Source organism: Oryctolagus cuniculus, chromosome 15, assembly GCF_964237555.1.
Source record: "Oryctolagus cuniculus chromosome 15, mOryCun1.1, whole genome shotgun sequence".
NCBI classification, from domain to species: Eukaryota; Metazoa; Chordata; class Mammalia; order Lagomorpha; family Leporidae; genus Oryctolagus; species Oryctolagus cuniculus.
The window spans coordinates 573,362-601,183 of record NC_091446.1 but is presented as its reverse complement, the minus strand read 5'-3'; the positions used below and the strand labels follow the sequence as shown (position 1 = coordinate 601,183).

Below are 27,822 nucleotides of genomic sequence, written 5' to 3'. Positions count from 1 at the left end.
GCCTGTGAGGGCTGTGCCCACAGGGGCCACTGTGGGAGGTGGAGGTGCTGGGGCAGCAGGAAGCAGCACCCCTGGGCTCCCATGCTTGCTTCTTCCTGGCCCACTGAGCAAATCTCCTCTGGAACTCCTTGGTGCCTGAGGAGGCGGCCCAGGTCAGCTTGTGGTCAGAGGAGGGTGACCTGTTGTGTGGCTTCAGACACCTGGAACCTGGAGTGCACTGAGCTCTTCTCACCGAAGCACTGGGGCCTCTCGTGCGTGATGCCTGCCTTTGTGGCCACGCGGTGCTGTGGAGCTGGCCCCTTTCCCAGGCCAAAGCCCTTGCTCCAAGGGGACCTGGGATTCCAGAGGGTACAGTGGCTCAGGCCAAGCAGCTGTGAGACCGATAGGACTGGATGCACGAGGTGGGCCACTAAGTGCTGCACTTGGGCATCTGCCCTGGTGCACCGCCATCCAGCTGGGCCTGGCCTTCAGCCAGGAGGTGCACCTGGCAAGTCCTGGCTGCCCAGGGCCTCCTGGGGGCTGTGTGTGTGTGTCTTGTGAGCTTACTTGTGTGCCCATTGGCCCCAGGAGGGCAGTGGACGCCCCTTTTCTCTGTCCCTGCATCACTGGAGATGGGTCGCAGCCTTCGCTGAGATCAGGAGGCTGCCTGGCCTTGGGAGTCATGGGTGGCGTGGACGTGGCCGCCAGGGGATACAGCAGCGCCTTGTCAGTAGTGAACCAGCATCTCAGGGCCGCACAGGCGTGGTCCCTTGTCCAGGATGTGAGACAAGGGAGAGGACAGTGAGAGGAGGGGGCAGCAGTGAGCAGAACTGAACGGCTGTGGGGAGGGCTGGGGTGGCAGGGGCCGCAGTGCTGCTGTGTGGGAGCGGAGACGTGGGGCCGTGGGCCCTCCGGCGCTGGGTCGCCTCCCACTGCACACACGGTTGCCTTGGGGGAGGCGCAGCTGTTGTGCAGCTTCCAGGGGTTTGGCCGGGCCGGGCAGGCACGGCGTCTCTGGTTCAGGGATCTTGTGCTGCGGCGTGGAACAGGTCCGTGGCCCAGGGCTCCTGTCCCTGGCTCATGTCCCAGCTGGTCCCTGCCTGACCCTCCAAGTCTTGGCCGAGTTACAGAGAGGGAGATGCAGAGGCAGAGAAAGAGAGAATCTTCCATCTGCTAGTTCACTCTCCACATATCCCCAACAGCTGGGATTGGGCTGAGCTGGAGCTGGAAGCCAGGAACATAATCCAGGTCTCCACGTGGATATCAGGGACTTGAGTACTTGGGCCATCCCCACTGCCTCCCAGGGTCTGCATGAGCAGGGAGCTGGAACCTGGAGCCAGGTCTCAAACCCGGGCACTCTGCTGGGGGATCTGTGTGGTAGGATAACTGGTGCCTTAACCCCTGTGCCGAACACTTGCCCGTGGGAAAAGGGCTCAGTGGTTTACCAGAAAGGATAGCAGCAGCAAGTAACGGAAGGAAAAGTGCGCCAGGGCGCCAGCAGCACGTTTCTGCTAGAGGGGCTGAAACCCAAAGCCCCACCCCCACCCAGTGTGGACGCTGTCCACCCACCTGACCACCCCTCTGTGGTACCTGAGAACCCCGCTGCTGTCCGTGTAGCCAGCCAGCAAGCGAGTACGCAAGCACAGGGAACCTGCAGCATTTGGTGTCCCTGCCTTTGAGAAAAGCCAGGCTCGGAAATGCCTGCCTGGTGGCCCTGCGGCCCGGCCGGGCAGCGGTGGCCGGAGCGGCACAGCCCCGTGTGGGGGAGGGGCTGGGCTTTCCAGGCACCCAGGTGCCTTGGTGTTGGGAGGTGTGTGCTTCCTCCTGCAGCCTGGCTGCCTGCACCCCTCGCTCCAGGGCACTGCTCCAGTCTTGAGCCCGCCTTTTTCATTCAGCCTAGGCCTCCATAATCCTTCTAGACTCAGCCCCAGGAGCTGCATGGCTTGGGTGTCCCTGGGCCTTGGAGCCGGGGCCTCCCTGCCATCTGCCCACACCTGATGCAGCACCATGGTGCCCACGCCCAGGCCCAGTAGAGTCAGCCGTGTCAGAGTGGCTGTCAGAGTGGCTCTGGAATCTGACTGTGTCATTGCCACCACCCACCCTCCCTGGCCTTGGCAGTGACCCCCTCCTGGCCTCCTGCATCTGCTGCTGTTTCCCTACAGACTTCTTCACAGAGCAGCCTCACAGGAGCTGGGTCCTCAAGGTGACCTGGAAGGCCCTGCAGAGCCGCACCCTGCAAGTCAGCTCCTGGCTAGTGGCCTTGGCCCATGCTGGTCCCCATGATGCTGGGTCTCCCCCGGGTCCTGGCCTGGGAGACCCCCGACCTCCTCCTGGGATCCCGCCCATCGTTCTTTCTTTGATGCCTGTCCGTGTCATTTGCAGCCCCTGTTCTGTCGACCCCAGTCTCTTCCTGGCGTTCTCTGTCGCTCCGTGTCTTTCTGACCTTGGCTTCCTAACCTTATTCCACAGAGGCAAGGATTCATCCCAGCTGGCAGTCTAGACCCTGGGCTAGAGTAGGAAGCAGTCAGGAAGTAGTCACATCTTATTATTCCCAAAGTGTACCCCAAGACAAGAATGCTCGTGGCAGGAGTTCACCTGGGAGGCCAGGGGAAGACTAGCAGGGGCGTGGGCAGGCGAGACTGGGAGCAGGGATTTGTGGCCGAGGTACTAGGAAAGAGTCTGGGGTGGGTGGGCTCTGCTGCAGGGCAGGAACAGGACCCCTGGCTAGTTTGAGGCTTTGTGACCAAGGGCCAGGCCCTACTACTCTCAATTCTTTGCTTTGGCTGAGGTCAAGGGACCGCCCTGATCCAGGGCTTACACCGAGGTGCCCACTCAGCCGAGACCAGACCCAGAACAGAGTGACAGGTGCACAGTATGGGGAGTGGTGAGCTATCCACGTGGTTTTCACTTGAGGGCTAATTTATGCAGGGTGACACCTCTGTGACCTTGAAGTGCCTGTCCCAAGGTGGTACCACCTCCTCCGTTCTGCCTGTTCAGGACCCCCAGGGACTGGATTCCAGCAGGACAGGCCCTCAGCTGCCACCATGTCCCAGCTCCTGCTGCGTCATCCTTGCTACTGGGCAGCAGCTTGGTGGTCACTTGCAGATGTGGACGTCCACAAGCTGGGCTCTAAGGACCCTGGGTTTTGTTCCCTTCAAGTCCTTTCCCAGGAGAGAGCTGGCTGTTGGCCGTGTGGTGTACGTTGGGGTTATTTTTGGTTTTAGGTTGATTGATTTATATGAGAGGCAGAGTTGCAGAGAAAGGAGAGTGAGTGCTGACCCATTGGCTCACTTCGCCAGTGCAGGCTGAGGCCAGCAGCCCCAAGCCCCGTCCGGGTCCCCACCTGGGTGACAGGGGTCCAGGGACTTGGGCCGTCATCCAGTTCTTTCCCAGGTACATTAGCAGGGAGCTGGATTGAAAACAGAGCAGCAGGACTCAACCAGTGCCCCTGTGTGGGATGCTTGTGTCGTAGGTGACGGCTCCACCTGCTGCCCCACAGGATGCCGCCCACACAAAGGCTGTCCTGCCTGGTGGTTCAGGCAGGTGCGTCCAGGCCGCAGTCCCGGCCACTCATCCCTACGACCCCCCCCATCCTGTGGTCACTTAATGTCCACTCACGGAATTTAGTTGTTTAGTGCCTCTCAGCAGCGGGCAGTGGAGAAGCAGGTGTGTTAGAAATGGTTGGGCCCACGTGGGACCCCTTTCCTCCCTGTTCTTATTGTGTCCATTTTAAGATAAATTTATTGTGGCCGACATCGTGGCATAGCGGGTAAAGCTGCCACCTGCAGTGCTGGCATCCCATATGGGTGCCGGTTCTAGTCCCGGCTGCTCCACTTCCTATCCAACTCTCTGCCATGGCCTGGCAAAGCAGAAGATGGCCCAAGCCCTTGGGCTCCTGCACCCACATGGGAGACCCGGAAGAAGCTCCTGGCTCCTGGCTTCGGATTGGCACAGCTCTGGCTGTTGTGGCCAATTAGGGAGTGAACCAGCGGATGGAAGACCTCTCTCTCTCTGTCTCTGCCTCTCCTTCTCTCTCTCTGTAACTCTGACTTCCAAGTAATATGAATAAATCTCTTTAAAAAAAGATAAATTTATTGATTTGAAAGGGAGAGAGAGAGAGTGAGAGAGGTCTTCCATCTTCTGGTTTATTTCCTAAAGGTGGCACCAGCCAGGGCTGTGCCAGGAAGAAGGCAGGAGCCAGCAGCTCCATCCTGCTCTCCCACATGGGGGACAGGGACTCCAGCTCTTGGCCACCATCCATTGCCTTCCCAAACCATGAGCAGGAAGCATAGAAGCAGAGCAGTTGGGACTTGACTCTGTGCTCTGATTTGGGATGTCGGCTTAATCCTCTGCACCACAATGCTGGCCCCTAAATGAGTGTTTATTTGGGCCGGCATTTCAGGTGCTTTGTAAAGAGTTGTCACAGCTTGCCACGGGATGTTGCCAGCCCGCAAGCACCACTGCGGTGACTCCCATGGAGCGACCGTCTGCCTGCTTGAAGGCCCCTTCCTCCTGCTGGCGTCTGCCTGGTGGCATTTGGCTGGTGCTGTGTGTGGCCTGGGGCGGGAACAGTGGGAATAGAGTTGTGTCTCCCGCAGTGATGGCTTTGGGAGGTGTCCTGGTGTGGTCAGGATAGATGAGATGGTCACAGCCCCCAGCGGTCAAAGGTCTGTGGCAGAAGAGGCCATGTGCAAGCCGGGGGCACGGCCCCACCAAGGCCTGGTCTTCCAGAACTGGGAAAAATAAATGTTTGTGTTTAAGCTGCTGAACCTCTGTGAATAGCAGCCGGTGCCGACTGAGGTAGGGGAGGGCAGTTAGCCTGTGTCTTCCCAGGAGACCTGAAGGGGAGACCGAGGCTGGGAGTTAGTGCTGTCCCCCCACCTGTCTTGAAAGGGCCGGCCTCAGGTGCAGGGTGAGTGGCCGTGGAGGCCCCTGGGCACAGCACCCTGCAGAGGTGGGCACCCCAGGCCAGTGTCTCACTGTCCCCCTGCGTTCCCAGCTGCAGCCGGCCGCCCACCCAGTTCTTTACATCATGGTGGGCGAATGGATGAGGAGGAATAGCAGTAGTGAAAGCAGTGAGTCCAGTGTGGTTCTGGAGCCAGGGGTGCGGGTGGTCAGGGTGGTGGTAGGAGGGGTTGGCAGGCACGGCAAGGGCACGCCCTGCCGCCTTCCACTTCCTGCAGGAGCCGTGGCTGTCATCCCCAGCCGTGGAGGTGAAGCTGCGGTCTGGGGGACACCAGTGGGCATGGAAGGGGGCTGGGGCTGTGATGCGGGCACAGCCGTTGCGGAGGTGCCCCCGCGTGGAGGACTCCTGGAGGTCGCGGGTGTGCTCGCCCTGTCGGGAGCCTTGGTTCTTGTTTAATTCAGCAGCTGCTGGGCCGAGGTGTCTGTGTTGCTGTGTTCTGACACGCATCTTCACGCGTGCCGGTGGAGGGAAGCAGGCGCCTCCAGTGGGGACGAGGCCTTTGCTGGCTGAGTCGTCTTCCGAGAGATCCCGTGATCCCGTGTGCCCCAGGGCGCCTAGGGACACAGGCTGAGGGCTGGGGGTCAGGGGTCTCTCCTCCTCCTCCCGCTCCCTTGCTGTGCGACTCGAGGCAGCTGCCCAGCTGCTCTGGGCCTTAGCTGCCTTCTGTTAAAGTGAAGGTGCCTACGCCTGGCTCGACGGCCAAGAGCCACAGGCTTGTTGCCGCCAAGAGCGAGTGGCTTCTCTCGGGCCCAGGGTGCTGCCCCTGCCAGCAGCCACCTCTCCAGTGCTCCTGCTCCGCGCTGCCCGGCAGGTGTGCGGGAGCTCCCGGGAGGAAGCGTGGCTGACTCTATTCTCCTTCTGGATGGATGGAGGAGACTTCTGAGCTCCAGGTGATTGAAGGGACTGGAGAGGAAGAGCCCGCCACGTGTCCTGGGCGGTCAGGGTTCTTCAGGCCCCCGACGTTTCCGTGTTGTTAGATGGTGTGTTCCGTTCCCAAGAGCTCTTGCAGTTGGGAGGGGTGCTCAGGACTCCACTGGGGGTGGGTGGGTGGGGGTAGTGGGGGTGTGGGTGGGGGTAAGGGGGGTGAAGGGATGGTGGGGGATGGTGGGGTGGGGGTGGTGGTGGTGGTGAGGGGAGTGGTGGGGTGGGGGTGGGGTGGTGGTGGTGAGGGGGTGGTGGGGATGGTGAGGGTGGTGGGGGTGGTGGTGGGGATGGGGGGATGGTGGGGTGGGGGATGGTGGTGGGGATGGGGGTGGTGGTGAGGGGGTGGTGGTGGGGATGTTGGGGTGAGGGGTTGGGGGTGGTGGGGAGGGGGTGGTGGTGGGGAGGGGGTGGTGGGAGGGGGTGGGAGTGGGGGTGGTGGTGAGGGGGTGGTGGGGATGGGGGTGGTGGGGGTGGTGGGGGGTGTATTTTTGGGCTGCCCTTGGAATCAGTGTGTGGTCTACACACAGGGCACGGTGCTGCTGTGGACAGGCAGGTGTGAGGGCAGGTCTCCACTAAGGGCATGTCCAGCTCCCTCTCACCTGCAGCTGCAGCACAGCTGAGCCCCCCGCCCCGCCCCTTTCAGGGGGAGCTGAGTTGACTTGGGCTTGGTGCCCAGGGACGTGGTGACATGGGTGTGTGCAGTGCCGAGGACGGGTGACGCCTTCCAGAAGGTGTCGCAGTTACACACTGAGGCCTCCCACTTGCTGGTGGCCCTGACCCCAGCTCCCTGTTCCCGGGGGTCCCAGAGACACAGCCCCTCACTGACGGCACAGCAGCCAGAGCCCTGACGTGGTGAGCCTTTGGTGACACCGGTGTGCAAGCAGCCGTGTCATAGTCCCATCCCCCAGGAGGGCGGGACCTGCGCCACGTCCTGTGTGTGCCCTGCTGCCCGCCTGGGTCTGCTGTGCGTTCCCAGGGGCGGCGCCCGGCCCTGCACTCTGTGGTGTGGCCATGTTCCATGCTCCGTCTCACAGAGGAGAAAGCGAGACCCCAGAAGGCTGAGATGTGTTTGAGGTGGAGTCGTCGCCACAGGATGGGTCCTCTCTCATTGCGGTGCCACAGCAAGGCCTCGGTTGGTGGAGGGGAGGAGGCAGTGAGGCAGGTGCTGTGGTGGCCGGGCTGGTGGAAGCCCCTCCCTGTCCCGAGGCAGGCCCTGGAAGGACAAGGGAGACACAGAGGGACTTGGAGGTAGAGGCTGGGGTGCTGTCTGGGCTGGGCAGCCCGTCGGCTGTGGGCAGAGGAACAGGGCAGCTTGGGGTCCTTGAGAAAAGACGAGGGTGCGTGGCTGGGCCACCGGGACTCCCAGCAGCATAACTGAGAATCTGGTGTAAGTCTCAGGGGCCCTGCAGGGAGACAGGCCCAGCCGTGTCTGCTCAGGCCTGGCTGGGCCCGGGCCTGGCTTCTGGGAGGTGCTGACTTGGAGTCAGGGGTCAGGGGTCAGGGGTCGGGACTGGCCCCGTGGACGGGGCTGGTGGAGGTGGTGGGGTTGCAGCTGCTGTGATGGGGGGCAGACCAGAGCGGGGAGGGCAGCTGAGACGGGGGCTCTGTGGGAAGCCTTTGGCTAGACGCACGGGCACTGCTCCCAGGTGGGATTGCACCCCACGAGCTCTCTGTGGCTCTGTGAGAGGTTTCCAGAAGGTTCCCAAGATGTGTTGGGAGCAGCTTGAGGCTGTGGCCCTTAGCCCTGCCCCTTGGGGCGGGGAAGCGCTCTGTGAGGCCGACCGGTTTGCGTGGAGCTCCGGGGTCTAGGGAGGTTGGACCCAACCCTTATTTCTGCCTCTCCCACCATTTCTCACAAGTGGTGGCCATCCTGCTGGCTGTCTAGTGTGATTCAGACCAGTCTCCCTGGCTGTGGGCCTGGGCTGTCTCTGGCCAGCAGCTGGGTCAGTGCTGTCCAGGCCACACTGATCGGTGTGGCCTCCTTGCCTCCTGCAGGGCCCGGGGCAGCTGCGGACAGTTGCACTCACACAGCGGCCATGGCGCTGCCAGGGAGCTCGTGGCAGCCGAGGCGTCCCACGTGCCCATTGCCCGCACAGCCGGCTCGGCAGAGACTGGCACACAGGCCGTCTGTTGGGTGGCGAGGCCCCTGCAGCCCTGCAGCTGCTGCACGTGGGCCCTGTCCTGGCCGCCAGGCTGCCGCTGGCTGGGTCCGCATCCTCGTTCCTTTTTAGGTCACTCAGATGCGGCTCTCCACAGGAAGCCTAACAAGGCCTGGCCGCTGCTATTTTTAACACCGCTCTTGGCCAAGTGCGGCCAGGGCGTGCAGGGCTGGGCGCTGGCTTCCCGGAGCCCCACGCGGCAGCATGGTGGGGGTGGGGAGCTTGTCCTCGCAGCTCTGAGTGCCGGCTGGGTGCTCTTCCTGCCAAAGTACAGTTCAGGCCTCTTGGACGTGCTTTTCTGGATCCTTCTGTGGGGAGCACAGTGCAAGGAAAGAGCCCGGAGAGCCTTCTCGCCAGGTGTGGTTTTTTTTTTTTAACCTTTGGGTAGAAGCAGCCCCTTTCTTCTGCAGAATTTTGGCCAAAGAAGCGTTTGCTCTGGGCAGTGACTTTCCCCGTTGTCCCAACAGGGCGGGTGGGCGCAGCTGTCACTTGGCTGTGGAGTGCGGAACAGGAGGCTGGTGGACAGGCAGCCCCTGGCCCTGTGTCCACGGGGGTGCATTTCCCCAGGCCCACGAGGGCCGCGTCCTGTCCTGCAGAATGGCCTTTTCCTCCCAGCCTCAGCCGCCCTGGCCAGTGGCCAGCTTGTGTTGCTGCAGAGCCCGTGTCCAGGTTCCTGGGCTCCAGCGCTCCTTCCTGTGGCCAGGAAAGGCCAGTCCCAGAGCTGTGAGCCTGTCCTGCGCCTGCCCGAGAGCACTGAGCGTCACCTGGTTCCAGCGGAGGAACGGGTGCCAGGGCCTGGTGTCCACCGCAGCTGTGTCTCCTTGGCACCTGCTGCACCCAGCCTTTGCCAGAGGAGGTGACATAGAACTGGTGCTGCCTGTCTCGGCCTGGCCGTGTGCAGCCTGAGCCAGTGCCGGGCGTCTGTCGTCAGCCCTCTGGGGAGGCATGGATGCCAGCAGAGCCGGAAATGGCACAGCAAGTCAGAGCCACAGAGCATCCTGGGAAGCCGCTCTGGCACCGCCGCTGTCCCCCGTGTTCAGTGCCCTCACGGCAGCTGAGTGTGACATGTCCGGAGCTGGGAGCGCAGCCACGGTTAAGAGTCAGGTGGCCTAAGTGTGAAGTCGATGATGTGAACGTAGCCAGGTGATCGAGAGGCAGTGCCTGCCTTGCCGCTGCGCACAGTCCAGGGCCCCCTCCGTGCTCATGGTCTCGTGGTCGGCCTGACTTCGAGAACCGTGCTCCGTGTGTCTCCCCAGCATGGTGCAGGGCGTGGGCCACAGTCGGGGTGTCTGCGCCAGGGACGTGGGCGAGTGCACACCCCTGTCAGGCTCTCCCTGACCCCCCGGAGCTTGCGGTGTCTGGAGAGGGCATCCCGGTGGCGGTGCCGCCTGACGCGCTGCCCGCAGCTCCCTCCCACCCTCCCCTGGCCTGCGGGATTCTGCGCTCCATCAGTGGAGCCTCCCGCCACCCTGTATATGACCCCACAGCTGGACTCATTGCAGAGGGTCAGGAATTCCCAACAGACGTTCCAGACGTGAGCTGCTCCTGCCGCGCCGTGCCCAGTTCCCTCAGGACGCTGTCGGGCTCCGGAGTCCCAGGGCCCTGGTTGTCAGCCTCTGCCTCACCGGTGAGAAGCCAAGAGAGATACTCGGTCGGCGTGTGCCTGAGCGGGGCCTCTGTCTCCTCTGGCTCATGGAGCAGCGAGTGAGGTCAGCGGCCTTCTGTTTGCTGAGCTGCAGCCTGCGTGAGAGTGGGGAGCAGCAGAGTGCAGCCCAGGGCTGTCTCCCACCCCGCCCTCCTGGGAGCCGGCCCCCTGTCTGCAGCAGACCCTGGCAGGGCGTCTGTCCATGATGACGCCTCAGTGGTTGGCCCTGGAAGAACAAGCAGGAGCCCCCATGGCCTCACTGCTGTGCCCAGAGAGAGGAGCCCGGGACGCCCGGGTGTCGCTCCCCCTCTTCATGGAGGAACGACACTAAACCCTGGCTAGGCTTCATATCCGAGTCACGGCACCATTATGTCGCTCCCCTTCTTTGTGGAGGAACGACACAGGACCCTGCGCTGTTCTTTTGTCTGCTCGGCCCTCCCCGGGTTTGCTGCTGGTTCTTCCCGGGTTGGCTACTGTCCCTTCCACCTCCGTGGAAGGGCGGTTCCCCCTGGCCACTTTCCCCACTTCCGCAGGGGAGCGGCACACCGCCGGCCGGCTCTCTCGGGGGCTGCACAGGTGTTCCTTCAAATAGATGTTCCCCCTAGATGTTCCTGGTGCATGTTGTCTCTCTCCTCCTTTATAGTCCTCTTCCACCAATCCCAACTCTGCTACCCACACGCCGAGTACGCTGCTCTCCTCCAATCAGGAGCAGGATCAGCTCCTGCAGGTCATCACTCAAGCTGGCGAGAGGCAGCTGCGTAGAAGTTGTTACTCCCTTCTCAGCGCCATATTGTGGGAAAGCAGATGCATAGAACAAGTCCCAATTCCAGTAACTTAGTCTAGTCCGAGTTGCTCCCAGTTGCTCCCCACACCCGGGCAGTGAGGAGACATTGTTGGCTGTCTCCCCACGGTTTCCGCAGTTCGTGTTAAAATTGGCTGGTGTTTTGATAGGAATTCGGTTTTTGTGACGCATTGAGGTTTGACTGGTGTGCAGTAAGCTTCAGGGACTTAAAGGGATCTGACCTGGGTGTGCACCTGCAAAACTGTCCCGAGCCTCAGTCAGGGTAGTGACAGCTCTCTCATCCAAGGAAGGTCCTGGTGCCCCTTGGCCTCCCCTCCCCTCCCGGTCACCAAGCAGCCACTGATTGCTTTCCAATGAGTGGGCATTTTCTAGAGTTTTCTGTAGGTACACTCACATAATGATATAATTATGTGGGTTTTTTTTAAAGATTTATTTTTTATTTATTTGAAAGGCAGAGTTCAAAGAGAGACGGAGGAAGAGAGATCTGCTGGTTCACTCCCCAGATGGCTGCAATAGCCAGAGCTGGGCGAGGCTGAAGCCGGGAGCCAGGAGCTTCTTCCAGGTCTCCCACACGGGTGCAAGGGCCCAAGCACTGGGCCGTCCTCTGCTGCTTTCCCAGGCCATAGCAGGGAGCTGGATCAGAGCTGGAGCAGCTGGGACACAATAGGAGCTGCCGACGTGTAGGCAGCGGCTCTACCCGCTGTACTGCTCTGGATTTCTGATCTGGCTGCCCCTGCTCCGCTTCCGAGGGCACAGGGCGGCCTCCAGGGCTTCAGTCTCAGAATCCCTGAGGGCCTTTCTGGAGAGCGTTTGGCTGCTGGGCCGTGGCTCTGCTCGTCCTGAGCTCAGTGGGGCGGGGCCTGTGTCTCACCAAGGCCGTGGCTTGCTCTGCGGGGACCGCAGAGGTGGTGGAGTCTCTGGCCGTGCCTGTGAGGTTTCCTGTCTTGCCCTTTGTCTGTCAGTCCCTACCTAAGGCGTTTTGTATCATCAGAAACGCGCATTGTGGTTGTGCTGTCTTTGGGATTGTTCCTGAAAGTTCTCTGCCCTAGGCTGCTTCTGCGTGGTCTGTCTTTTCCTGTGCACGTGGTCCCTTCTGTGTCACAGTGTGGCTCCTACAGGCAGCATGTACTTAAGTCTTGTTTTCTTCCTTTTTTAAAAAAATGATTTACTTATTTATTTGAAAGGCAGAGCAACAGAGGGAGACGACAGGGGGAGAGAGACAGATAATGAAAATATCTTCCATCCACTGGTTCACTCCCACGTGGCCTCCACATCCAGGCCTCCCTCCCACAGGGGCGGCAGGGGTCCCTCATCCACTGTCTTCCCAGGAGACTTAGCAGGAGCTGGACGGGGTGTGGAGCAGCTGGGGCTCAGCACTGTCCTGGTTGTGCGCAGGCATCCACCCTGTTGCTCCTGCGTCCCCGCACTGTGTGGCAGGACTCCCTGGCAGCAGAAGTGGATCCTGTCTGCTGCGCGAGGCAGATGACTACTTGCAGTGTGACCATGGTGCTTATTCAACTCACTGCCACAAGTGCCTTGCGGCCGGCACGTGGCTCAGGGCAGCTCACGTGGACCATCACTGTTGACACGGCTCAGTCTCCGTCTGCCATTCCAGTTTTCAGTTTGTTCACTCCGGGTCCTGTTCCTGTGTGTCTGTCTCTACCTTTAAAAGGTGCTTTTTCTCCTTTGTAGTTTACCTGCTGGCTCCTTGCTTCTTGTGGAATATTTACGTGGCTGCTGTCACTTGATGCTTTCTAGGCCCAGGTGTTTGGCCATTCGATCAGAGCGCCGTGGCGGTGTCAGCTGCGGCTCTGGGGTGGGCGTGTGCTCCCTCTGCCCCCCCCCCCCGGCCCTGCCTGCTGCCTGCCTTTGGGAACGCAGCTTTTGGGGAACAGTCGTGCCCCTTGGTCTCTGTGGGTGCCTCTGTGCTGCCCGGCAGAGCTGAGCTCTCCCAACAGAGACCAAGTGCATGATGTGGCTGGTGGCTGTGGAAAGGAACCAGCCTGGGCTCAGGCACCAGAACCTGCTGCAGTTCTTGGTGGAGCCGCCTCCCTGTAGCTCTGGTGTTTGGAGGACACTTGGCTGGCTGTGGTCCTGTGCCCCGTGGTTCACGCCTCGTCTTGTCAAGATGAAAAATGTTGTCTCCATGGGTTCTCACTGTCCTTGCTGTGGACTCTAGACCTGGAGGGTTGGGTGGTTTTTGTGGACGAGTCCTGGAGCAGCTGTGGGTGGATTTCCCGGTGCTCGGGTGCCGCGCGGCTCCGGTGTGGGTGTGGAAGCTGTGGCTGTGGCTGTTTGAGTTCCATCTGTGGGACTGGCAGTGTAGGGTTCTCCTTGGCTTGTCTTGCGTTTTCCCTGCTCTCCTTTCTCGCGCGGTTGTCGCTGGTTTTCCTGGCGTCACCGCCCCTTGCTGAGCGCTGAGTCCCCCTCGTGGAGTCCCCCTCGTGCTCTGTAATTGCTTCTTTGTGCCTCTTTGTCCCACCCCCCCCCCACCCCCCGCCCCCGTGCTTGCAGATGCTGGCTGGGTTCAGCGGTGTTCACAGCGTGAGCTGAACTGGACTCTGCTTTGCTGCTGTTTTTCTGAGGTGGGGGAGTTTTCTTTGGTGGATTCTGAAGTTTATTCCTGAAGTGTTTTGACAGCAGCTTTGTAGCCCTGCGGCTTTGCGGCTGCAGGTGGGTGAGTTAGGATGCCTGGTCTGAGAGCGCCCCCTTCTGCCCCGTCCTGAGGTGCAGCAGCAGCCGAGCTTCTGTGTTGCGGGTCCCTCTCCCCCCTTCCCTGTCTTTCTCCTTTAATGCCCTCCAGCCTAGGCTACAACCAGGGAAGGTATGGGAGGAACGCGGGGCTCGATGCCCCGCCCAGAGGGGGCCCCCCTGGGGACAGTGCTGGGGGAGGAGGAGGCGGGCACCCTGCCTTGTTTCACTGCGGCTGCCTCTGGCCTAGCAGCGGCTGAGGTTCGAGGGGGAGCATTTCAGGGGTCATGAATGTGGATGCCTTGGGTGGGAGCTGTGTTTCGGGTCTGATGGCACAGGGGTTTTGGCCAGGACCCCTTGTGTCACGAGGGGAAGAGGGGGGGAGGGGACAAGGGCAGGAGACGCTCGGATCCGCAGACCCCAGGTGCGCATGCTGGAGGGGGCAGTGGGCAGCTGGCACGGGCAGCCCTTGAGGGGCGGTGTGCGTGTGGGCCTTTGGGCAGCTCCTCCAGCTCAGGCGCCTGCAGCCTGGTCTGCACGTGGCCGCCACCGCTGGTTCTCCTCCATTCCTGCCCTCTCCCCAGGGCACCGCTGGGCACTGCTGCCTCTCGCTGGCAGAGGCCCCCATCTGGACTCATGCAGGACAGCGGGGTCTGCAAGGGCCTGGGCCCCTCCTCCCACAGACGACGTGCTACACCCCCTGTGCTCGCCCAGCCTGCTGCTGGGCCAGACGACGAGGGGAGGGCACTGGGCAGGGCTCTCAGAGCCTCACAGGGCTCCTGTGGGAGGCCCAGGAGTCGGGGAAGCTGTTTCCACGAAGCCTGAGGGTGAAACACTTTGCTGCTGGCCTCAGAAGTGTGTGCTGTGGGGGATGTGGGACTTGGTGCGCCAGAGTGTGGGGGCGAGACCTCTAGCAGGTGGACCAGTGGCTGTGTGACCTCGGGCACTCTGCTGTGACAGGGCAGCAGAGTCACCTGAGCACGCAGCGTGTGTGCGGACAGTGCCTTGGACAGCACCAGCTCCTCATTCCCAAGTGTGTTAAAAGTGAATTTGTACAAGTGCTCACTCACACACATGCATGGTCATGTACCCACACACGCATGCGTGTGCATATACATGCTGCCGACGTGTGCCGTTGCACTCGTGCACCTACTCAAATGTGGTTGGACACGCAGGCACACGCACTCAGATGCCCAAGCAGTACACACCCACCCGTAACAGGCAGGTGCACACATACCCATAGCTGTGTGCACCCTCGTACACACGCCGACACGCACACTTGCACCTAGTGCCGGTCACTTTAATTGGAGATCCTGTCTGATCTGTGTGTGTTTGGGGAGCCTCCCTGCTCCCATGTGTGGTGCTCTTTTGTGATTGGGCTCAGTGATGGTGGGGAGGGCCCCGGAAGTTAAGCGCGGCGTGACTGGGACTCGGGTGGGCAGAGCCCGGGCTGAGGGGTGGGTCTTTGGCTGGCTGTGCTGTGGGCCCACACATTGCCTCTGCCCCTGACCCTGTCTGCTTCTCCCCACAGGTCGTGCACACCCACAGGCCTCACTTCATGGCCTTGCACTGCCAGGAGTTCGGAGGGAAGAACTACGAGGCCTCCATGTCCCACGTGGACAAGTTTGTCAAGTGAGTCTGAGTAGTGACGGTGCAGGGAGGGTCTGCGGTGGGAGTGGGGGTGTTCCCGGCGCGCCCAGGCAGGACCTGCCTGGGGCACGTGGTTTCCAGAGAGGAGGCCCAGGGCCGTGGCCGCCTCTTTCCAGTTACAGTGGCATAGCTGTGCCCTGGGGCCGGGCTGTGGGTCCCTTAGCACACGCCTGGGGTTCCGGCCCACAAGGCCTGGTGCTGCTGTATGTGTCCTGGGGGGCTGCGGTTGTCTGAGGAGGTGCAGGCTCTCTCTCACCCCCATTCTGCCTTCACTTCCCCAGCGGCCCTGGGCTGCCCCAGGTGCTGTTCTAGCAGGAGAGAGCTGGGTCCTCCCTGGGTGGCCAGGGCCTCGTCCCCTGGTGCCCTGAGGTGCTCCCCTGTGGGTCTCCATTGTCCCTCTGGCCCCTGGCCACCACCTATCTCCCACCCCTCAGCTCCTGACCACAACAGGAGTTTGTCAGAGCGAGCAGTGGATGCTGCCCGGGGCTTAGCCACCCCTGCGCTGACAGCGTCACGTGCAGGGTGACACTGGGTTTGTCTTGTGGGGTCTGCAGTGGCTGCAGCTGGGAGGTGGCCTTGCCCTGCTAAGTCTGCTCCCTTTTTGTCAGGGGCTGTGGTCAGGCATGGTTAGGGAATGAGGAGGAGGCTCCCAGCCATGGGCTGTGAGGCCTCCTGGTGGAGACAGAGAGGTGCCAGGAGGAGGAGGCGGGGACAGGCCTGGCCCGGCTGAGGCCTGCGGCTCTCTGTGGATCTCTGATGCCCGCACTGCCTATCCCCAGCCCCGCCCCACCAGCCCCTTCCTGAGGGTTGGTCTGACCCACAAGCCCCCGGGCCGGGCTGCTCTGGACGTGAGTCTGCTGGCCTGCACAGGGGTATCGGCAGCTGGCCTTGTCCAGATGCCGAGGCTGGGGGCCACCTCTAGGCTTTTATCAGGTGCAGGCCTCACGCGAAGCCACTTCTGACTGCCTGTAGGTCCCCTCCCTGCGTGTCCCAGGATGCCCTGCGTCCTGCCCCGTGCAGAAGGAGCTGACCCCTGTGCTGCCACACGAGGTGCACAGCAGGGACGAGCCGCTGCCCTCGCAGGCGGAAGCCCAGCAGATGCGTCTCTGCAGAGAAGCCCCCGCTGCGAGACCCTTGGAGGTTTTCTCGTTTGCTTCACTTTGCGTGGAGCCAGACCCTGGGTCCTCACCACTGCGCTGCCTTCCGGCACCGCGGAAAAGAAACCGCAGGCGGGGCACTGGGACGCGAGCCTGCCCGCCACTGCTGCCGGCGGCGGTGCCGGCCTTGGGCACGGGGAGTGTGGGGAGGCGGTCGAAGCACGTGCTGTCCAGGCGCTGAGCCGCCTCGCGCCGTGAACGCAGAATGCAGGTGGGAAGTGGCCGCCTTGGAGAGCCCCACAGAGTGTGGATGGCTGTCGTGGCCGGTGCACACAATGCATTCCGGCCGCATCAGCCACGTGGACATCAAAGGAGTGAAGCACGCAAGTTTAGGGGCCGGCGCAGTGGCATAGCAGGCTAAGCCTCTGCCTGCAGGGCCGGCATCCCATATGGGTGCTGGTTCGAGTCCCGGCTGCTCCACTCCCGATCCAGCTCTCTGCTGTGGCCTGGGAAAGCAGTGGAAGAGTGTGCACGTGAGAGGCCTGGAGGAAGCTTCTGGCTCCTGGCTTCAGATCGGCGCAGCTCTGGCCGTTACGGTCTATCTGTGAGTGAGCCAGCAGGTGGAAGACCTCTCTCTTTGTCTCTCTTTGTAGCTTTACCTCTCAAATAAATTTCAAACATTTTTTTAAAAAGTTTCAAATGCAGGAGAAAGTTTTCTGTGGCAGGTGGCAGAAGTGCAGCGGCAGCCTGTGAGGCTGAGTGTGGCCGAGCCGCAGCGCCGGGCGCCTGGGAGGAGGAGCGGTGCCGGGGAGGCCGAGCCCCGGCTCGCACTGTGCTGCCGCGCGCTTTCCTGCTGCCGGGCACGCGCGCGCTACCTTGTAGCTGAGGCGGCCGTGTCGCCGTGGCCGGCCTCGGCTCTCCCCGGCGGAGTGGAGCCTGGCCGGTTTCCCTCAGCCTCGGGAGCTTTCTGTGGCATTATGTCCGCACAGCCAGCTGCTGCTCACTTATCTCAGCTTTTGTGTGTCTGAGAAGGCCTTTGTCTCCGTGTGTGAAAGGTGCTTTTGTTGGCGTAGAATCCCTGCTTGTGACTCTCCCTCGCTCTGAGGGCCCCGTTCCGCCAGCTCCGCTCCGCGTTGTTCGGGCGAGAATCCGCCGTTGTGTGCGTCTTCATTTTCTGTGTATAATGTGCCTTTCTCCGCGGCCACGCGCTGTCCTCCTCGCAGCTTGATGATGTTGCCCGTTAGCTCGATTCTCTCTCCCACCTGTGGCTTCCTCACGTCCTCGGATTGCGAGGAGACTTCCCTTCTCTCTCCAAACACGGGTTTTGCCCCCCCCTGCCTGCGGAGCGCCTCGCGCTCTCCTGGGATTTGCTCCGCTTTCATCCGCATTCGGGCCCCCAGGGAGCTGTGGCAGCCGCCAGAGAGCTCTGCCTCTTCCTGCCAGGGCCACCGTCGCCGCCCGCCCTGCCCCGATGCATCTGTCTCTGTCAAACCTGAGACCCTTCCACATGTGTGCTGTGCGTGCCCCCCGTCCCTGCCAGCTGGCCGCCCGGGGGCTCTCCTGGTGGTAAGCTGTAGCCCAGAGGAGGAACTGGGGGAGGCTCAGGCCCTGAGAGGCACCCTGGGGCCTCCTCCTTCCTGGTGCTGGGTCCCCCCTCACCTCTGCCGTGGGGCCTGACTTCTCTGATGGGACCTGGAGCTCAGCGCAGTCTCCCCCTCCCGGGAGTCCTGGGAGTCTGGCGTCCCCAGGCCGTGCCGAGTAGCCTGGCCCCTGTGCTGAGAGCTCCCTGAGAGTCTCTGTGTGTGGTCAGCTGCGGTTCTCAGGCCGTGTGAAGGTGGCCTTGAACCTGGACGGCCCCGCTCGAGGTGTCTGTGTCTGGCTTTTGCTCACGCAGCCTCCTTTCCCTTGCAGAGAGCTGCTGTCCAGTGACGCGATGAAGGAGTACAACAGGGCTCGTGTCTACCTGGACGAGAACTACCAGTCCCAGGAGCACTTCACGGTGAGCTCCCTGTGCCGACGCGGAGCGCCCGGCACTGTGCGATGGAGCCCCTGGGGAGGCTGGCGCACACACCAGGCTGGGGGGGGCGGGGTGGCCAGCATACACCGAGGGCGACTCAGCTGTCCCTGTCCAGGCGCCGATCCCGGTGGAGATCAGGAAGTGAACAGCCCAGAGAGGGTCCCTTGGCCTCGGTGGCTGAGGCTGAGGAGGAGTCGGGGGCTCTGAGGCTGCCGGGGGTGGCCACGCCAGGGCAGAGGCCGCATGGCTGTGTCATTTCTAGGATGTGGAGGCAGGAGAAGGCTTGTGAGCAGAGGCGTGTCTAAGACCCACTCACGGAGGAAGCACTGTCCCCTCCGGCCTGGCAGGTGCCTCTGTCCTGCTGTCTCTCCTGCACCCATCGTCCTGGGAGGTCTGTCATGGCCAGCAGGTGGCGTGGGCAGAGATGCCGGCATGCAGGAGCTCGTCACAGATGGTGCACAGGACACATGCATTCCCCGTTCCTGCTTGGATCTGAGACTGCAACTGTTGCCCTGGGGCCACGCACACTGTCCCCCAGCACTGTCCCCTGAGCACTGTCCCCCAGCACAGTCCCCGAGCACTGACTCCCAGCACTGTCCCCCAGCACTGTCCCCCAGCACTGTCCCCTGAGCACTATCCCCCAGCACTGTCCCCCAGCACTGTCCCCTGAGCACTGTCCCCCAGCACTGTCCCTGAGCACTGTCCCCCAGCACTGTCCCCTGAGCACTATCCCCCAGCACTGTCCCCCAGCACTGTCCCTGAGCACTGTCCCCTGAGCACTGTCCCCCAGCACTGTCCCCTGAGCACTGTCCCCCAGCACTGTCCCTGAGCACTGTCCCCCAGCACTGTCCCCTGAGCACTATCCCCCAGCACTGTCCCCAGCACTGTCCCCGAGCACTGTCCCCCAGCACTGTCCCCCAGCACTGTCCCCAGCACTGTCCCCCAGCACTGTCCCCCAGCACTGTCCCCCAGCACTGTCTCCCAGCACTGTCCCCAGCACTGTCCCCCAGCACTGTCCCCCAGCACTGTCCCCGAGCACTGTCCCCCAGCACTGTCTCCCAGCCCTGTCCCCAGCACTGTCATTGTTGCCCTCATGTGTGCAGATCTTTGCTGGGGGGTCCCCTGAGTGTCTTGCTGAGAGGCACCCCCTGGGTCTTGGGCAGCGCTGGGCTGCCATGGCCACTGGGCAGCCACCCCTCCACTGAAGCCCAGTGGCCTCTGGCTGTCAGAGGCAGACCATTTTATCTTTGCAAGATTGATGGCAATGAAGCCATATTTTTAGCTGAGTCTGTTTCAAATAATAGGCCATTAATTGAAGAAGGAAATTGAAATGAATTTATCTCATCCATGCGTGCTGTCAGAGGTGTTAATAGGAGTCAGAAAACAGTGGCCTCTTCCCAGAAGGCAGTTGGACCTGAAGCCCCACCTGGTGAGCCAGTCAGCCGAGGGGCTGGGGGTGCTGCGGGGGCTTCGGCAGCGGTGGCGATGTGCAGTGCCCATCCGCACCAGGAGGTGGCGCCAGTGCAGCGTTGCGCCACCCATCTTTTCTTCAGGAGATGCTGAAAAAGCAATTTCTGTACTTAAAAAAAAAAATTGTTGGTCCACAGAAGACTTGTGTGTGGCCGTGGTGCATGCAGCAGGTTTGTTGGTTGTTCACGGAGCCGAGGCGGCGAGCCTGTCACCACCGGGCTCCGTGGGCTCCCGTCTGCCGCACGTTCCCCTGGACACTCCTGCCAGCACCGTGTGCCCCGGAAGGCCCTGTGCCCTGTCCCTGTTGCTGCCGCGGCGGTGGCAGGGGGAGGTGAGGGTGAGCACACCGCACCCCGGCCCCAGGAGTGCCCAGCCCCTCCCTCCGGGCAGGGCCACCACCCCTGCTGCCCCTGCCTGCTCCGCCCCAGGCCCGCACTCCACAGAGCACTGCCCTGCCCTGGTTCCAACAGACACCGGGTCCCCGCGAATGTGTGTGGAGCCAGTGAGACAGCCTGGAAGACAGATGTGGTGGGGCGGGCGGGGCCGGGATCCCGTGTGCGGATTGCACGTGGTGTCCTCGGCCCTCCCAGGGGAGAGAGCTGGGGTGCAGGCCTGGCACGGAGCCGACGCTCGCCAGCATCTGGGTGGGGTCCCTGGGGCCTTGCACGGTGCAGGCTCACCGGCTCGCTCAGGACAGTGAGGGAGCCCCAGGGAGTGGCCTGCTGGAAGCCCACATGGCAGCAAAGGAGGTCCTCTGTGTCCCCAGCAGAGACCCCTGGGATCTGTGTCCTTGGACGCTGGTGCTGCCCCATGTCCAGGGGAGTTGCCCGTGCTGTGCATTTGGGATCCTGGCGACGTCTACGTTGTGGTGGCCCAGCCATGACTGCCTGAGGGAGCCGAGCTGTCCAGTTCTGAGTCCTCGGCAAGTACACGCAGGGCATGACCAGGGTCCTCGCAGGGGACAGGTGTGTGTGGGACCGCAGTTCCTCAGGCTGGAATCAGGCTGGTCAGGTGCCTGGACCACTGTCCTGGGGACCCAGGAGCCCCTTCCCTTCAGGGTCCTGGCTGCATTTGCTGGGGACGTCGGTGCCCGGGGGCTCCCTTCCCGGCCGTGTTCTGGGGAAGCCAGCCCTGACTGCTCGGCTGCCCTGGCTGCTGCATCGTCCGCAGGATGTCTGCTCCTGATGGGGCATTTGGGAAGCAGCAAAGCGAGACAGGGCAGGTCGTTGTCACTCAGTGTCCTTGCGTGTGGCCCGCGCCCCCACCCTTGCATACCTGCTGTTCTCCCACCGCCAGCCACTGCTCTCTGCCCCGGAGCTGTCCTTGCCCGGCTGCTCTGCCCTTCCTTCGGCTGAGGGGCCTCCTCCTTCTGACTCTCAGGCCTGGCTGCTGCTCACTCAGGGCCTGTGTGTGCTGCGTCACAGAGCCACCCACGAGGACAGCTGTCTCTGCAGGCAGCATAGCCCACGTGTCCGGAATGCGTCGGGGTGGGGGGGGACAGCCCAGTGTGGCCTGTTTGAGCTGGTGGTTGCATCCGTGTGTGAGGATCCGGTGTTGGTAACCTGGTGCGTGCCAAGAGTGCCTGTGGCAGAAAAGTGAGCCATACGGCAACTTCCATGCCACCTGTGAGTACAAGGATGGCTCGGGGGGCTTTCCTCAGTGGTGCCAGAGGGGGCTGGGGGACCTGCGACCGGGGCCACTGGGTTAGGAGTACGTGAGGTGGGCCAGGCTCAGGGGAGGGGTCCTGTGAGGAGCTGCCCACGCCGCAGCCCAGGATCCAGTGGAGGCTCACTCTGCCTTGGCCTTGAGTTGCCCTCGGTGAGCTCCAGCCCGGGGACAGGCCGCTGGACAGTGCCCACCTGTGGCGTTGGAGACTTGGAAGCAGTGTTCCAGGGTGGTCCGGGCACCGCGCTGTGTCTCACAGCAGCCCCAGCGGCCGCCACGCCGCGATTGGCCCAGGCTGCCTCGTGGGTATCGATCAGGCCCTCCAGCAGCGCAGAAATCTTGTGTCCAATTTACCCGACCACGCGAGGAGCATAGAAAACGCATCACTTAACACCTGAAAAGCTCAGCTATCAATAGGAGGCCGTCAGGGAGCGGCTTTCCTGCCGCCAGCCTCGGAGACACTGAGCAAGGAGGACTGCAGATTTGTCCTCATCTGATCTCTCTGCCGTCTTGTCTCACGGCAGGAGTGAGCACCACACCTGAGGCCGCCGGCCCAGGGAGCCCAGACAGCGGCTGTGCTTCCTGCGGGCTCCGGCGGGGAGTGGGGGCGGGCACAGGTGGCCTGGAGTCCACACTGGCCTGCTCATCACACGCCTCCTACAGAGCTGTGGGGGGCCGTGGCCGCGGTGGGCACACGGATGTGCGGTCCACAGCCCAGCTCCAGGGCTGTGTGCCCCCAGGCCGCTCTGAGTGGTGTCCCCAGGCTGAGTCATGTCTGGGCCTGGGGTGAGTGGGGCCAGGGCACAGGGGTTCTTCTGACGAGGCACCTGAGGAGACTGGATCGAAGCAGGCCAGCCAGGCTGAGGCAGGGCCCCTGTTGGCAGGGACCATGGACCCCAGATGCCCACCGCCCAGCACAGTGGAAGGCCATGGGTGGGCCCACTGCTGCCGCCTCCTTCCTGAGCTGCACACGTACCTTACTCCCTCCAGAGCTGCCAGGAGGTGCCCAGCACCAGTGTGTCTGGGGCAGCCCCACCTCTGCTCCAGGAGTGGGCCCAGCACCAGTGTGTCTGGGCCAGCCCCTCCTCTGCGTTTGCTGCCCCAGGAGTCTTGGCCATGTGCGTGGGTGGGCATGAGACCAGAGTTCTGGGGCAGCATGCGCCCTGGTGGGGAGCACAGGTGGGCTGGTGTCCACTCTCTGCCTGGAGGAAGCCAGGGCTTGGGTGCTCAGGCCCTGCAGCAGAGCCATGTGGACCAGCTTCTTGTGGGCCCAGGGACAGCTCTGTCCATTTGGTAAACCTGGCTGTCCCTCACTCGGGGCTCCTGGCCTGGGAGCAGGACCGATGCTTGCCGGTCACCTACAGAAGGGATTTTCCTTCCCCACCCTTTGTGCTGCTGTGTGCACGGGAGGGTGTGAGCAGCCGATGGGTCCCCGCCTGGGGGTCCTGCTCTGGTCGGGGGGTGTCAGGTGTCCAGGAGCCGCCCCTGCACACAGGGCCTGCCAGCCCCAGTGGGGAGCTGCCGCAGGTGGGCGTGGCATCCTTCCCAGTGGTGGTGTTTTCCTGTTCCTGGTGGGTCACAGCTCCCAGCCCCCAGAGTCTGCTTGGAAGGCAGAGCCCGTTGCTGGGCTGGAGCCGTGGAGCCGTGGAGCCGTGGAGCCGCGGAGCCGTCTCCTGCCCTCCCCACCCACTCCTGCTGAGAGGCCGCCGCCGCCTCTGGACTCCCCACGGAAGTTTCAGGGGGGACGCACGCAGACGTGATGGAGCGTGCGGATGCTCTCTGGGCCCGCATTGGCAGTGCCCCCGCCCCCGCATTGGCAGTGCCCCCGCCCCTCTGTCTCCTGCCGCTCCCCGAGGCAGGCCTGATGAAGTGAGAGGAGCAAGATTGGTTTTCTGAGGGCAGCGGGCCCGTGGTGCCCCGCTAAATCACGGCCGTCTGCCACGCTGACGGTGATGACCTGCTCCCGCCTCGGCACCCCGGCCCCGCGGGAGCGGGTGATGTGCGGCCGGGCGGCGGTGCGGCCGCGGTGAAGGTGAAGCCGTCGTATCGATCTTTTTAGCACTGAAATATGAGCCACTTCGCTCCGCTCCCCACTGCCGCGATGTGAAAAATAATAACTCGGATCCAAATTAAAAATATTGATCTCTGGAAGGTGTTGAAAGTAAATAAACACCTCCCGAAGTTTTCAGCCCAGCCGAACGGTGGTTTTAGGCAGTAAATGTGCCGGCGTGTCAGAGCCCGGGCCCTTGATCTGTTTTTGCTTTGAATTGATTTTTCATTATTTACTTCCTAAAAGTGTTGGAATTGGGTCTCCCGCTGTGAGATCCCAGTGTTTGGGCAAATTATTTCTGTGGGGCTCATGAGGTGCTGCTAATCCACTCCCTCATTGATTGATTGATTTTTGACTCAATAAGCCTGCAGTTCTCGCTTTATTTAGGACTTCTATCATAATTTTTTATACATTTAGGCTTGACTTTTTTATTTCCCTCTAACAGATGAGCCGACACCGGCTCTCAGACAGGTGGCGAAACAGTTGCCACAGGGCTGATTTTGTTGTGGGCTCCACGCCTTCTGGAGAGGTGAGGGGTTCCGGAGCTGCGGGCAGGCCTGGGGGTCTGTGTTCCCCAGGTGCCCGGCTGCCCGGGTCTGGGAGCCGCCTGCACCGTGCAGGCTCGGGCAGTGCGAGGAGAAGCTACACACGGCGTCTGCTGAGAATTTCCCCCTTGAGGAGGCTGCTGAGACGCGCTGTACGGTGCGGCCCCAGGCCAGAGGTGCGGGTGCCAGGGACCGTGCAGGAAGAACAGAGAAACTGGGTTCATTTTATTGGAAAGTCAGAGAGACAGAGAGAGAGACAGATTTTCCCATCCACTGGCTTACGCCCCAAGTGTGTGCAATAGCTGAGGGTAGCCCAGCTTCAAGCCCAGATCTCAATCCAGGTCTCACATGTGGGTGCCAGGCACTCGACTACTTGAGCCATACCACTGCCTCCCAGGTGACGTCAGCAGGAGACTGGAATTGGAAGCAGAGGCAGGACTCGAACCCACGTATTCAATATGTGGGCCGCTGGCCTCCAGATGGTGTCTGAGCTGCTGTGCCGAATGCTTGCCCCGTGTGGGTTTCTGTGGGTGGCTAGGAAGTCAGCCGGGAAGACTTAGGAAAGTGGGCCCTGTCCAGCTGTCGCTGGCTGTGGCCGAGCCGTGCGTGTCCTATGACCCTGCAAATAGAAGTTCCCGTCTGGAATCCATGTCGCTCATGCAGGCAGGGAAGGGTTAAAATCCTGTTTCAGGGCCGGTGCTGTGGCACAGTGGGTAAAGCAGTAGCTGCTGCCTGCGACGCCGGCTGCCCACATGGGTGCCAGTTCATGTCCCGGCTGCTCCACTTCCAACCCAGCTCTCTGCTCGTCGCCTGGGAAGGCAGCGGTGATGGCCCAAGTGCTTGGGCCCTGCACCCATGAAGCTCCTGGCTCCTGGCTTCAGCCTGGCTGCCTGGCCATTGCGGCCACCTGGGGAGTGAACCAGTGGATGGAAGACCTCTCCCTCTGTGTCTCTCCTCTCTCTGTAACTCTGATTTTTAGATAAATGAGTAAATCTTTTTTAAAAATAATATTTCAGATACATACCATCTGAAAGAAAAATGATGCCCTTGGTGCTCTTTGTCGGGACGTTCTCGCCCAGAACGCCTTCTGGAGCCAGGAAGCGTGGAGGTGCAGGCAGGGAGCTCAGGCCTCCACGAGCCAGGCTCTGCCGGACGGCCTCCTCTGGCTCCCCGGGTGGAGAGCCGGTGCCCAGCCCCATCTCCTTTAGCACCCACGCAGCACACCTGTGCACTAGGCCTGGGTGCCGGCTGACGCGCTGAGTTAACCAAGGAAGGCAGCGATGAGCTCCGAGGGCACACAGGGCACTCGGGCTGTGCAGGGCTGACCGGTGGGCTCGGGCTGACTGTCCAGAGGATCGGCGTCCTCCCTGTGCACAGTGGAGACGGGAAAATCGAGGAGCAGAGGTAAAAGCTTTGGAGACACAGAGGTGAAAACCAAAAGAAAATAAGAAATTAATTGCCTCTGGGAAACAGGAGATTGAAGTGGACAGGGACTCCTGTTCCCATGACAAGCCTGTGGGACGCGCGTCTGCGTCTCAGGAGCCTTTCAAGACACAAGGCAAGGAAGCCCTCCTGGGGCGCAGCCTCTGCCTGTCCTGAGATCAGAGAAGGGGTCACTGAGGTCTGCTGTGCCCGCCGGGGTGGCTGTGGGCGCTGGGGTGGCTGTGGGCACTGTGGGCACTGTGGGCGGCTGTGGGTGCTGTGGGCCCTGGGATGGCCCTGAGCGCTGGGGCGGCTGTGGGTGCTGTGAGCCCTGGGATGGCCCTGAGCGCTGGGGTGGCTGTGGGCGGCTATGGGCCCTGGGATGGCCCTGAGCGCTGGGCGGCTGTGGGCGGCTGTGGGCGCTGGGGGTGGAGGGGGCGGAGGGGAAGTGGAGGAGGCACAGGCTGTCTGTAGCAAGGTGCAGTGAGCCCGAGGCTGGGGTACAGCCATCTTTGAGCATCAGGCAGAGGGGCCGGGGGCCGTTGCCGGGTCTGGGAGCAGAGGTGGGGTGGTGGGGGTGCAGCAGAGGTGCGTGAAGGGCCGGTGGTTGTTTAAGGCCATGGGGTTGTGTGTTTGCATCCTTGAGGTGAACACACAGAAAGGGCGAGAAACAGTGATCCACTTTGATTTATTTTTATTTTCTGGTTCGTTCTTCTCTCAGCTCAGACTAGCCAGGGAGGGGTCCCCTGCTGAGCACTGCAGGGGAACGAAGCCAGATCGGGAGGGGCAGTGCAGACGGCGCCCCTGCGGGCAGGAGGACCAGGGCTTGTGACGAGTCACTTTGTCCACGTGTTTTGGCTAGTATTTTGTCCATGTTCCTAAAATCTTGTCATGTGGCTGGTGGCTCGTGGCAGCTGTCAGTTTCTGAATGATCCTGTTAGAAGTTGAGATTTAAAAAGAGCCATTTCCCATAGTATCAAAAAATACAGAGTATTTAGGAGTAAACTCAATCAAAGATGTGCAAGACCTGCACACCAGAACCGTGGCCTCCTGCTGAGAGAAGCTGAGTAAGATCCGTGTGGGAGGAGGGAGGGCCCGTTCGTGGGTGGAGGCCTCGGGGCTGCGTATCCCCACACTGATGGGAAGGCGGAGACAGCGCTGTCCTGAAACCAGACACAGCCACGAACGGGATGCTGAAGTGGGCCCAGCGCTGGCGGCCGACAGAGGCATCCAGCAGATGGTGTGGGGACATCCGTGTGGGCATGTGCCAGCGCCATCTAGAAGTTAAACTGGGTGTGCAGGAGAGACAGACCTCTACAGGATCTACAGGAGAAAGTCTGAGTGACCTTGGGTTGCCAGGCATTCTTTAGGGGGGAAGTGTTTGGGGTGGTGGTTAAGATGCAGTTGGGACCTCTTTATTCCGTATCCTGGTGCCTGGCTTTAAATCCCAGCTCTGCGCCCAGTTCCAGCTCCCTGCTGGTGTGCACCCGATGGCAACCGTGCTGGCTCAAGTACGTGGGTCCCTGATGGCGTGCGACTGCGTTCCCGGGCCGTGGCTTTGTTCCAGCCCAGCCCTGGGTCTTTTGGTATTCGGGGAATGAGTCAGGGGATAGAAGCTGTCTTTCTGTCTGTCTGTCTGTCTCTATTCTCTCTCTCTCTCTCATCTGCTTCTCAAATTGGTTAAAGAAAAATAGGTTTTTAAAATGAGACACAAGAAAACATGAACTGTTAAAAAGAAACCATAATCGATCGGTCTTCATCGACATAAAAGCATTGCTCTTGGAGGGTAACTCACACAAGTGAGGACTCCCAGGCAGGGTTCTCGCGGCCCACGTCCAGTAGAGAACGTTTCATTTGGAGCATCACACCTAAGGACTCTCACAGCTCGGCCGTGATGGGCAAGCAGCCCAGGCCACCCGCTGTGTCCAGTGGGGGGGGGGGGGGTCGGGACAGAGGCAGAGATCTCAGCAGCCGAGGCAGAGATGTCAGGGCAGCAGGCGGGGAGAGGCAACACCGAAGTTCTTAAAAAAGAAACTTGAAAATACGGCCTCCGTGGGGTCCAGCCGTCCCCTCCTGGGCCGCGGGAGAAGCAGAAGTACAGCGCATGCAGACTGGGCGCAGGCGTCAGAGCAGCTCCGTCCAGAAGCAGCTTCTGGCTGCCAGCAGGGGCACGGAGAACGGATTAGAAACAGGAACTGGAAGGCCGGCGCCGCGGCTCACTAGGCTAATCCTCCGCCTAGCGGCGCCGGCACACCGGGTTCTAGTCCCGGTCGGGGCGCCGGATTCTGTCCCGGTTGCCCCTCTTCCAGGCCAGCCCTCTGCTGTGGCCAGGGAGTGCAGTGGAGGATGGCCCAGGTGCTTGGGCCCTGCACCCCATGGGAGACCAGGAAAAGCACCTGGCTCCTGGCTCCTGCCATCGGATCAGCGCGGTGCGCCGGCCGCGGCGGCCATTGGAGGGTGAACCAACGGCAAAGGAAGACCTTTCTCCCTGTCTCTCTCTCTCACTGTCCACTCTGCCTGTCAAAAAAAAAAAAAAAAAAAAAAAAAAAAGAAACAGGAACTGGTGCCGCCCCGCCGGTGAGCGGTGGTCAGAGCACGGTGCTGGGTGCAAGGCACCAAAGTGCATGCTGTGTGATTTTGTGCATGGAGTACTCTTAGAAGTGCAGATAGCCTAGGACAGGGCAGAAAGCAGATCCAGTCTCCTAGGGACGAGGGGCAGGGGTGGCTGGAGGGTTCTAGA

At 61.7% G+C, this 27,822-nt stretch overlaps 1 protein-coding gene across 8 annotated transcripts in view; it reads left to right on the top strand.

Moving 5' to 3' along the window:
* INPP5A (inositol polyphosphate-5-phosphatase A) overlaps positions 1–27,822 on the top strand; it is a 157,129-nt gene that overhangs the window by 60,881 nt on the left and 68,426 nt on the right. For all 8 annotated transcript variants that reach the window (XM_070057048.1, XM_070057046.1, XM_070057050.1 and 5 more), the window contains exons 3-4: positions 14,698–14,798; positions 17,825–17,912. In XM_070057048.1, the coding sequence (XP_069913149.1) occupies positions 14,698–14,798; positions 17,825–17,912 (189 nt within the window). The remainder of the gene's footprint in view (positions 1–14,697; positions 14,799–17,824; positions 17,913–27,822) is intronic.